The sequence below is a fragment of the Marmota monax genome, unplaced genomic scaffold (assembly GCF_021218885.2).
Source record: "Marmota monax isolate L192 unplaced genomic scaffold, Marmota_monax_Labrador192_F-V1.1 WCK01_AAM20220418_F8-fsc00001, whole genome shotgun sequence".
Classification (NCBI taxonomy): Eukaryota; Metazoa; Chordata; class Mammalia; order Rodentia; family Sciuridae; genus Marmota; species Marmota monax.
Genome location: NW_026693777.1, coordinates 9,897,407 through 9,909,949, shown reverse-complemented (window position 1 = coordinate 9,909,949; position 12,543 = coordinate 9,897,407). Strand labels below are relative to the sequence as shown.

The 12,543-nt window shown below is 34.5% G+C and overlaps 1 protein-coding gene across 6 annotated transcripts in view; it reads left to right on the top strand.

The window, feature by feature from the left end:
- The window catches only part of Mis18bp1 (MIS18 binding protein 1), a 37,573-nt gene that overhangs the window by 23,995 nt on the left and 1,035 nt on the right, over positions 1-12,543 (top strand). For 3 of the 6 annotated variants that reach the window (XM_046461595.2, XM_046461596.2, XM_058584509.1), the window contains exons 11-16: positions 575-1,430; positions 4,440-4,612; positions 5,279-5,439; positions 8,433-8,581; positions 10,924-11,011; positions 12,488-12,539. In XM_046461595.2, coding sequence (XP_046317551.1) covers positions 575-1,430; positions 4,440-4,612; positions 5,279-5,439; positions 8,433-8,581; positions 10,924-11,011; positions 12,488-12,539 — 1,479 coding nt within the window. The other 3 variants (XM_058584510.1, XR_009228344.1, XM_058584511.1) reach the window with 3 other exon arrangements.

The following is a 12,543-nucleotide window of genomic DNA, read 5'->3' as shown; positions in this document are numbered from 1 at the left end:
TTTTCCAGTCTAATTAAAAGAAAAGATTAATATGCAGTTATAATGCAGGACTCATTTTCAAACATAGCATGACTTTAAGTGTATGCTGCAAGCTTAAAAGAATAGCTTTCATTCAAAAGAAAGTTTGTAGATTAACTGGGTTAGAGAATTAAACCAAAACAGGTATTAATTTGGTTTGTAGAAGAGTGAGGAAACTTTACATGTAGAGTGAAAAGCATTAAAGCCAAGAACCAAGCAGATGTGAGAAATAGCCAATGGTCTTATAGAATATGGTTCAGATTTGAGGACAGTGAAAGACTGGAACTTTATTGAAGGCCTCTCAGAGGAGCTCGTATGTGTACCAGTAGACTGAGAAGTCGTTGGTAGGTTTGTATAAATAATCTGGTATACTTAAATTGAAAGAGGAATGATTTAAATTTACCTGTGCTTCAGGAAGATTAATAGGACAGTAGGATATACAATGGAACTTGGTAAAAAATATTGTATATTTTATGTTAAAATTTTTTTCTATACTAAAATTTATTTAGACGTAATTTGAGATTTTTGGTTCTGTTTTTGTCTTGTGAAATTAAAGAGAGAACTGAAGAATCGGATGTACCCATTGATATTCTAACCTCAAGAGAACAGTTTTTCTTAGATAAAGAAAGAAAATCCATGGCTGTCAAGCAGAAGGAAGCTTATGTTTTAGTAACACCACTGAAAACTAAAACATTGATAGAGCAAAGATGCATGAAGTATAATCTGTCCTTTGAAACCATTAAAGCAATAACAAATTCTGCAGTGCCAAAGCATCAAGAAGAAACTTACAAGTCAGACTTAAACAAAACTGTAAGTCCCATGAGTATATCCACTGAGATTCTGGAAAATACATTTGAGTGTAGTGAGCATCATAATAGTGAAAACAAGAAAAATTGTGATGAATGTCATTTACTCACTGTCAACCAGAAAATAAAAACGCCTAGCCCTAAAAATGAACAAATGGTCACCTATGACTTTAAGAAAAATGCCGGGTCACTATCAAAATTGAAGAAAACTGAAAATCAAGAAGCTATGTGTTTTTACAATCATCAGTCATCACTAAATTTGTCAAGTGAAGAGAGTAAAATTAAAAAGGAAATTAGAAGGAAACCAGAAACAAGAAATACCAAAGAAACAATGGTTCAGCTGAGAAAAAGCACAAGAAATTCCACAAGGACTATCTCAGTGATTTCAGAATCTGAAACTGAGGAAGGTGAAAATGAATTTCATATTAAACAAAAGAAAGCTAGATCTTCTGCTAAAGAAACTCTTCTGAAATCTGGTGTTAGGAATAAGCTTCCAATTATTGAGGGAATGGGATCCGATGAAACTAACAGGCATCCCTTAGAATGTTTACCTTCATTAATTCAGGATGACGAATGGAATGAAAAGGAATCACAGAAACTTCATTGGTAAGTAGTGGCTACAAAAGTGTTAAAGACATAAAATACATCAGTAAGGGGCTGCTTTAGTGAATTGTAACCATTATTACTTTAAGATGCCAATAGTGAGTTTTCAACAGAGTGAGATTGATCTGTTGTGTCTGTTGCTGGTAACTCAGGTATGATAAGAATTGGATTTGTCTACATAAATTTCACAGTTTGGGTAATGTGGTAATACAGAAACCAGGTAACAATTGAGTAATCAAGAATGAATAGGAGGGTAAAGACATAAAGACAACCTAGATGGACAACCCAAGAAATTTGGCAATGATGGGGAATAGAAAAATTTGGGGCCAAAAGCAGGTGTGAAGATAAGGGAAGATATTTGGTTGCTAACCTGCTTATTTGTAAGATGGCTAAAGCCAGGGTATAATGGTATGCTGATGGAAATGATCTAGTGGAAAAAAGGAAAAAGTGATTGATTAAAGGAGAGAAGGATAACGGGAACATTCTGTTTCCTTTGAATCCTTCCAACCTTATAACATTTGGTCAAATCTGCTTTCTTGAAATATTTTTCTTCAGGCACTTCCATGGCATTGTATTCTTCCAGTTCCTAAATAGTCCTCCTCTAACTTATTTTATTCATTAATTTACTTATTCATTATCCCTGGGGATTGAACCCAGGGGTGCTTTACCACTGACCTACATCACCAACCCTTTTTATTTTTGAGATAGGGTCTCACTAAATTTAGGTCCAGCTGAGGCTGGACTCAAATTTGCAGTCCTCCTGCCTCAGCCTCCCAAGTTGCTTGGATTATAGGTATGCACTTCCATGCATGGCCTCTGCTTATTTTCAGACAGAGAAGGTAATTTTCCTTCTTACTCTTCAGATTCTTATTCTAGGCTGCTTTTGTGCTATGGTATCCCCCTTAGTGATCTTATGTCCTCTCAAATTCCAACTCTCTTTTTAATATAGTGATTTTCAAATCTATCTATCTGGCCCTGAATTCTTGTATTTAGATGTTGCCTGGATATCACTTTATAAGGTTTGACTTAATACAATTAAGGTTGAGAGGTTTATTTTCCATTGATAAAACAGACTTCCCAAATCCTCTACCCACTTTGCCTGCCCATTTCAATTTCTGGAAATGTAATTCTTCCAAAGCTAGGTTTAAATTCTTTATCATTATTTCTTTAAAATCTCATGCCCATAAGGATTGGTTCCACGACCCCTCAGGGATACCAAAATCTGTGGATGTTCAAGTCTCTTAAATAAATTGAATAGTATTTGTATATTGCCTATTATAATCCTCCCATATATTTTAAATCATCTCTAGATTATTTCTAATACCTAATACAATGTAAATTCTATATAAACAGTTATCATTAAAGAATGAGAAGAAAAAAGTGTATGTGTTCAGTAGAGATGTATTTTATTTTTCCTGAATATTCTGATCATGTCTGTAAACATTCAGATTTTTTTTTCCTGAATATTTTAGTCAAATCTACAGAGGTGGAACCACAGAGATAGAGGGCTGCTGCAAATTTTGTCAAAGAAACAGTATTTGAAGTAAAGACATGATATAGTTGATATAACACTAGCATCCCTAATCTGAAAGTTCCAAAATCTAAAACTTATTGAGTACTGACAAATGCTACAAGTGGGAAATTCCATACCTAATCTTACATGATTGATCATAGTCAAAACACAAGCACACTAAAAATGTTGTACAAAATTACCTTCAGGCAAGGGATATAGCTCAGTGGTGGAATGCTTGCCTAGCATATAGGAAGCCCTGGGCTCAAAACCTAACATTTCCAAAAAATAATAACTGGCGCTGGGGTTGTGGCTCAGTGGTAGAGCACTTACCTAGCATGTGCAAGGCTCTGGGTTAGATCCTCAGCACCACATAAAAATAAATAAATAAAATGAAGGTATTGTGTCCAATTACAACTAAAAATATACATATATTTAAAAAAACAATAATTACTACTTTTGGTTTATGTGTATATATGTGGTTTATAAAACAGATTTCACGTTCAGACTTGGGTTCCATCCTCATTACATACAAATACTCCAAAGTCCAATGACAATGAAAATCTGAAGCACTTCTGATCCTGTCCCAAACATTTTGGATAAGGGATACTCATCCTACACCATTTTAAAACTAATTGGTGAGATAAATAAGTATTTTCTGCCTGAAAAGTCAGCCTAAGTACAATATATAAAGTCTTTTTATTGTGGGAGGTAATATGTATACCAGGTTCTAAACAAATTTACAAAGGAACTTTTAGAATGAGTAAGGAATTACCTTATGTTTCTACTTTTTTTTTTTTTTTCAAATTTTGGTTCCCTCAATTAAAAGGGCATTTTGTTCTAAAATACGAAGATCTTCAAATTACAGTGGAATGAAACTAAGCATAAGATTTTTATAGGGGGGGTGGGCCTGCGAATATAGTTAGGTAGTAGAACAACCCCAGGTTCAATCTCTAATACCACCAAAACAAAAACAACAAAAAAAGGTTTATCTTCTGGCATAGTCGGCACTAATAAGATTTACAAAACAGTATATAGAAGTCATTTATGCCAAAGTTTTCCCAAATCATTGATTAGATGAACTTTGAAAAAAAAAATGTTGAAATATGGAAAAAAAATTTCAGGTATAGTAGAATTCAACAAAATAGTATCTACTAGATTTGTAAACTTACATCTTCATATTTTAAGCACTACTGAGCAGAGGGAATAACATCTTTTTTCCAAAGTTATCTAGAATGATTTTGATAAAATTCCTTCAGCCCAGTAAACCTCATTTACTCAATGGTGTGCTTTCAGGAGATTGTTTTTGTTGATTTGACTTTCTTTTTTTTTAGAGAATTTTAATATTTATTTTTTTTTAGTTTTTGGCAGACACAACATCTTTGTATGTGGTGCTGAGGATCAAACCGGGCCGCACGAATGGCAGGCGAGCACGCTGCCGCTTGAGCCACATCCCTAGCCCTTGACTTTCTTCTTGTTTAACTGGTTTTGGTCTTCCACAGTGCTTTTGCATCTCTACCAAAGTACAAACCTGGTTTCTGGTCAGATGTGGCTAAGGCAGTAGGTTCTCGAACTGCTAAGGAATGCCAGAAGAAATACCTGGAAGATCCTCGAGGAAAAGGACACCAGAAACATGTGATTAAGAAAAAGCAAGCCAATCCCAAAGGCCAAAATGGTAACCTTTGTAATTTTTCCTAGTGCTCAGTGTAGACTTCTAATCACTCACCAATTATATTTTATATTTATCCATAGTCTTATTATAGGTATTTTCTTAAAAGTGTTATCCTATATACCTACTTTTGTCAGTAGTAGCTTTGTAGCCTTGTGCTTTGAATTTTTTCTAGGAAATCGTAAATTAGATACAGAGATTCAGTACCCAAATTATTATTCTGATTATCTAATTTGATTTTGAGGCTGCTTGATTAGGGCTCACTAGTGATTCACAAACAAGAAAACGATGAGAATAAATTTAATTTTCATAGTCCCAGGATTACATGCTTAGGTCCGTGGTTGCTAATAAAAGGTGTTTTATTCGAGAGAAATCCTATAACAAGATTTAGAGAGATAATTCATTAAGGTTTTACATTTTAGCTAAATAACTAAATCAGGCATTTAGCAGCAGGAGTATGGGACATAGCCTTTCTCACAGAGTAACAATCTCTTAAACCTCACCTTGCCTAATCTTAGTTTAATGAGTTTATGTAGGCTAATCATACTGCATAGATGTCAATGTAGAAAGAATCATTTGTTATATAAGAGACTTAAAATAATAGAAGTTGTTAACTATAAAGCAGTTAATATATAACTAAATCTTTATCAAAATGTCTTGATGACTCTTAAGGTGAGAGAAAGAATGATAAAAAGCAGAATATTAAGATAACTGCCAAAGTGGGAACTCTTAAAAGGAAACAACAAATGAGGGATTTTCTGGAACAGTTGCCAAAAGATGACCATGATGATTTTTTCAGTACAACACCTTTAAAAAATCAAAAAAGAGTATTGGTAAGAGTCTCAAATGTATGAAATCATTGTTTTCTTAACCTATACTGACCTTTTTTTGGGGGGGAGGGTGGCGGGTACCAGGGATTGAATACAAGGGCACTTTACCACTGAATCCCCAGTCCTTTTATTTTTTATTTTGGAACAGAGTCTTGCTAAGTTGCTGAGGCTGGCTTTGAACTTTGATCCTCCTGCTTCTGCCCTCCAAATCACTGGGATTAGAAGTATGTGCCACCACACCCAGCTTCTTATATTGACTATATTTTACATCTTTCATTTTTATTTATGGTAGTGTTCATTACTAATATTTCAGCCCAAGGATGGATAGCTTTTATAGATATGACCAAAGAGTAGGATAGGAAATAATCTGTATGCCATTTTCACCAGTTTCTAGAGTCTGTCCTTCAGTGGTTCAAACTTAATATTGTAAAACCAAATAGGAAACAAATAAATAGTCAAACATATATGTTTAAAACGTAAGGAGATTTCAAGATGACCAAAAAGAGGTTCTGGGTGCTCACCTTCTCCTTCTCCACAAAGAAGACCAGAGCAACAGGTGGATGGAAAACTGCATTCCAAGAGTCTAGACTATTGTAGCTTGACATCATCTTGAGAACAGTCACAGTTGGAATTCAGACTTCCCTAGGGGCCATAAGCCTCTGTATATCCCCATCTCCTAGGCCCTATAGATATTCTACCGTACTAGGACAGAGGTCTTCAGTCTCACAAACACAATTAGACCCAGAGTGAAATTGACTGCACCATGCAGGCCTGCACAATGCCTTATGTTACAGTAGGTGGCTAAGCTCAGCAGTATAGGACACCCCCAGGACCCAAGATATCAAGGCACTTCCCCGCTGGAACTGCACCCCTGCCTTTTCACTTCCCAATAGAACTAGCTACCCCATTGGCTACCTTTCATACCATTTCCAGCACTAGGCCTGAGAGCACATACCCCAGACTGCGTCTGCTAAGTATACATACTCAATACGCCAGCATTGCTAGAGCTGGCACTACTCTACACCCCTCCAACAGTGGAGTTTACACCAGTGGTGCTGAAGAATTCAACAAGAGGAACTTAGCAATTATACATGAAAACTAAACATACTCTTGAATTACCATTGGCCAATGAGGAAATATAAAAGTAAATTAAACAATTTCTTGGAACAAACTAATAAAAACACAACATGCCAAAACCTATGGAATACAGCATAATTCATACTACAGAGAAAATTAGCAATAAGCACCTATATTGAAAATGAGAAAGCTACCAAATAGTCTAACACTATAACTTAAGAAACTAGAAAAATAAGAGCAAACCAAACCCCAAATTAATAGGAAAATAATAGTAAACATCAGAGCAAAATTTACTGAAGTAGAGACTAAAAAAGAAATGCAAAAGATGAATGTAATGAACAGCTGAGTAGATTTTTGTTTTGTTTTGTTTTTCTAGGTACTGTGGCACACACCTATAATCCCAGCAAACTCAGAAGGCTGAGGAAGGAAGATCCCAAGTTTTGAGGCCAGCCTGGGAAACTTAATGAGATCTGGTCTCAAATTTTTTAAAAAACAAGGGGCTAGGCTAAGTGGTAAAGCGCCACCTCCCCATCCACCCCCTACCCCCGCCGCCCAGTTCAGTCCCCAGCAATGCAGCAATAAATAAATAAATAAGCAAATAAGTAAGTAAATAAATAAATATAAAATATGTATAGGTATATAGATGTGTATATCTACATACCTTCTGTGTTATAGACTTTTTAAAAAAATTAGTTAAAATGTTCACTGCTAACAAAAGGAAGTCTGATATTAATAGTCATATATCAGTAGATACATCAATGGATTCATACCATTCAGAAAGCATATTGTGGTAATATATTACAAAAGCTATAAAGGTAAATTCTGTTCTTCAGAATTCACCCTAAGAAATTCAGAAGCTTAAAATCTTTGCAAATAATCATTCTGGGTTTAACTGTATAGCAAAAACCTGGAAATGAATATACAGTAAATGTTTTTCATAAGCAATGAAATACAGTGCAAATATGAAGTGCTAGTTTAAGAGTATTTTAGAACCTAAATGTTAAGTGTATATAGATTAATGTACAAATACGTGGATATGGACAATTGAATTGAATAATGTAATAACTGTAATTTTTTCAGCTACCAGTTTCTTCATATTGTTTTCAAATCATCTTCTAAAATTTAACAAGACTAGTACTCAGTGCTTTGCAGAATCTAGTTACAACATTATTTCTGCCTCCTTTTTGCTTATACAAATTATAGGATACATTTTAAGGGTGCCATCTGAAGCCATTACTGTGTTCCCTTCACAATATCATGGTCCAATAGAGGTTGTACCCTTTGTTATCCCACCATCGTTTCATGCTCTGAATACATGTTTAGGACTAAATACAAGAGTAACAACATTAAAAAGATAGAAATGGAAAGTGAATTAGCTCATTTTCCATGGCATAGGTCTACTTTTTCTACAATTTCAGTATAAAGATCTTTAACACTGCATGAGTCCCTACTAAGAGCCAAGCACAGTTCATTTTCATTTTTATTTTTATTTTGTTTTTTCTACACCTAAAGTCAGCAAGCTGTGGGCCTTTTGGTCAAATTCAGTTTATCATCTGTTTCACAGAGGTGCCGATTTGTTTGCATATTATATGCATCTGCTTTCATAGTAGTGACACATTTTAAGTAGGTGGGACAAAGCTGTGTAGGCCATAAATCCTAAAGTATTTACCATCTGACTGCAGAAATCATTTGCATACTTCTAGTCAGCACAGCCTTTAGAAATAGGTGTTACTGAATCCATTTTACATGCAAACAATTTCTTTTGTCTTTAGTGATTCTGTCATCAATCTAGTACTCTTTTTAATTATCTAATTTGGAAAATTATGAGGAGAAAAACACCAGTTCACTAAAAATCATCTTATGATAACGAAAAAAATATTTATTTTTATGTGTGCCTGCTGAAAATATTTGTTTTCTAGTTACCAAGTTTCCAGGACAGTCAAGATGCTGATGATATTCTGCCAAATATGGACAGAAATCCAACAACTCCATCATCAGTTATCTTTCCACTGGCAGAAACTCCTCAGTGTCGGCATGTCACTCCTGGCATGCTGATCTCTATAAACAGGTGAATAATTTTGCATGTGCTATTTTAATATTCTGCATCATTGAGGAACATTTAAATATTTCATGAGTTGAGAAACAAAGATGTAGTAATGGGAAGAATTATTATTTAAAGAATGATGGGCCAAGCATGATGCACACCTGTAATTCCTGCCATTCAGGAAGCTAAGGTAGGACGATGGTATGGAAGAAGGTCTTTCTAAGTGTGATGCAAAAATCCAGAAGCCACAAATGATAAATAAAGTCAGCCATATGAAAAAATTGTATACGTTTCACCTGGTATTAACTACTGCAAACATTGAAAAGATAAGTTCTCACAAAAGAACTTACTGCAATTTGTCACAGGCAAAGGCTAATAATTTCCCTAATATGTTTCCTACAAATCAGCAAGAAAACAAGCTTTTCTCATGCATATGTTAATAAAAATGTAAATCAGTACAATCTTCCAGGTGCTGTGGCACACACCTGTAATCCCAGACACTCAGAAGGATGAGGTAGGATGATCCCAAGTTTGAGGCAAGCCAGCAACTTAGCAAGATCTTGTCTCAAAATAAAAAATAAAAAGGACTTGGGAGGATAGTTAGGTGGTAGAGTTCCCCTTGATTCAATCCCTAGTACTAAAAAATAAAAATAAATAAGTAGAATCTGCAGCAACAATTTGTCAGGATGTGTCAATATGTATAAACCATACATGGCCTTTGAACCAGGAATTCTGTTTTTAGAATTGTGAATGCACACCTAATTTATTGTAGCATTGTTAAAATGGCAGAATTCAAATGTTTATCAGTAGGGAATCTCAAAATGAATTCTGATATATTATGTCATCATACAAATTGATGAAGAAATTTTTTATTACTACTATGGTCAAATGCCCAAGATATATTAATTGAAAATTGCAAGATGCAGTGAATAATGTGTTATGTACATATATATGTGTATAATTGCTTTTATTTAAATATCTCTTGACGAGATAGGTAAAAATCTTTAGGGATGGGACCTAGGGATGAATGAAAGTGTGACTTGAATCTTGAACTGTGTGTATATAAGAACTATTTGAAATATAAATATAAATGAAATTAACAGGAAAGAATAGGAGTGACCAATAGTTTGATGTCACAAAGAGGGCTATTCCATTTGGCAATTAAAAATGCTGATCTTGCTGGGCGTGATCATGCACGCCTGTAATCCCAGTGGCTCAGGAGGCTGAGACAGGAGGTTCGAGAGTTCAAAGCCAGCCTCAGCAATAGTAAGGCACTAAGCAACTCAGTGAGACCCTATCTCTAGATAAAATACAAAAAAAGGGGGTGTGTGCGGCTCAGTGGTTGAGTACCTCAGAGTTCAATCCCTGGTACCAAAAAAAAATATATGTCTTCAAAAATTGTTGACATGGAATAATGTTCAGACAATAATTGTTTTTAAAAATTAAATAAAACAACATATAGCATGATTCCAATTTTATACAACATGAATTCATATGAGAAAGGAAATTTTTTAAACTAAAACATCAATAGCTATTATCTATAGGCTGTGTGGGATAACACTGATATGAGTCTGTGAGTTTTTGTTTGGTCTTCAAGGGGAGGATATTTACTGTTTATACTGCGTTTATAATAAAACAGGACTTCTTTTTTTCTTATAGCGCAAATACCCAATAGATTTTCTTTCCTAAAAACTTTTTTACTTTAAGAAATTGAGTTTTCTAAACCTTCACTGTCTCTTGACTTAACCAGCTCTAAAAGTTGGCTTAACTTTTGTTGTTGTTGTGCTAGGAATTGAACCCATGGCCTTGTGCATGCGAAGCGAGATAGGGAATTGAAAACAACCATTATGTTTGGCTTCAGTTTTCATCTGTAAATTGTAGGGCAGTCCTATTTTCTGAGAATGAGCTGGAGTAGAGATGAGGTAAAAAGAAATGAAAAAACAAAACCTTCATCATTGTTATGGGGAATACAAGAAATATATAGAGAAATAAAAGCTGAGCTGATTGAAAACCAAACATAATTGGAAGAGGTGTACATTCTCAGTAGTGAACTACTGATTTTTGTTTTGTTTTGTTTTGTTTTGGTAATTGGGACTGAACCCAGGGGCTCTGAACCACATTCCCAACCTTTTCTTTTTTTTTGAGACAGGGTCTCCCTAAGTTGCCAAGCTGGCTTTGAACTTGCAAATCCACCTTGCCTCAGCTTCTCAAGCTTCTAGGATTAACAGTTGTGTGCCAACACACCGGGTGAAAATCTACTTTTTTTTAAGATTGAATAGATTTTAGATTTTTAACGATTACTTTTCAGCCTGAAGTTAAAAGTATTATAGTTAATTTTGACTTGAAATTATTTTGTATTTAAACAGGAATGATTGTGATAAGTATGTTTATCGTATGCAAAAAAATCATAAAAGTAATGGTGGCATTGTCTGGGGCAATGTTAAGAAAAAAAGGGTAAGTATTTTTATTATTTTATCCAACATTTATCTATAGAACCCTGTAAGATATGACATATTATAATAGCTATATAATAGTCCATGCCCTACAGATACTTAAAATCTAATATGTGGCCATGATAACTAAATAACTACTGTAAGATTACAGATGGAAACTCGTAGACCAAACATTTGAGCAAGGTAAGAATGAGTAAAAAGAGTGTCTATTCAGTTACCAGGGAATAATCAGACTAATTAAATCATGATTTTTATAGAAGACATTTCATCAGCTTCCATGCAGCTTTAAAATAATTTTCAGATGATTTTCAGATTCATCTACTTAATGATAACCAGAAATAAGTAGCAAGATTTTAGAATAGCTAATTCACCTCAAATTTCCTCAAAGCTAATCTTGCAGAATAATTTATGGGGACAGGACATTCATTCCCTGAAAGTACTCCTTTTCTTCCCTAACTTAACTTGAAATGTTTATGCTTCATACTGGCTGGAATATAATTCCTCTCTCAGTCTCTCTAAATATTGGCATTCACTTATACACAGGAAATAGTAGGTATTTCACTGGGACCTTGCTTTAAAATCAGTCTGGGGACTCTTGTTCTTCCAAAGAAATTTGAACTCCATAAATGAACTAGATAGACTCCTTAGTGATCCTTAAGATTCCTTTTCTACAGTCCCACATCCTTAGGGGGAGAAAGCCATGGAATGAATGGGAGTCTAAAGATTTGACTCATCCAGGCATTGTGGCACACACCTGTGATTCCAGTGGCTTACGAGGATCATGAGTTCAAAGCCAGCCTCAGCAACTTAGTGAGCTGCTAAGCAACTCAATGAGACCCTGTCTCTAAATAAAATACAAAATAGGGCTGGGGATGTGGCTCAATGGTTAAGTGTAAGATTTGTCTTTTTTTCCAGTAAACTGATTCTTGCTAAATTCTCCAATCCAGTGCTTCTCAAATGTGTGCACAAAGAGTGCCAATTGTGGCTAGTACTTTGAAAAACCTTGTATATGAAAATTCACTTAAAAATTTGCATGTTACCACCATTTTAAGCCAAGACTTTGAGGTAGGGGGAACTAATACTTTGATAGTATAATGTTTTCCAAATATGGACTTATTTTTTTTTTTTACTATAGTCAGTTATTTGATTATGATAAAATATATTTTTACTAACAAGGATTTAAGTGAAATAAATACTTCAATATTAGCTTTCGAAGCATATAGACTATCCTTTAGCCATTGTATGTAGCATTAGTTTGTAATGTTTTCTTATAGTAATGTTTGCCAACAATGAGAAACAACATCGAACAAGTTGTGATTTTTGCCCTGGATGAATGCAAAATAAAATTAGGCTTTTGACAAATAACTATCAAGTGATTTAACTGTTATACTATGTATTAAGCATACTTAATTTTGTCTATGCTTGAGGAGGCATCAAAGTAGGTACCACTTACCTATAAATGTGAACTCTTTTATAGGTTGAAACTAATTTCTCAACTCCAACATCAAGAAAAACCCTGTTTAATCAAGGTAA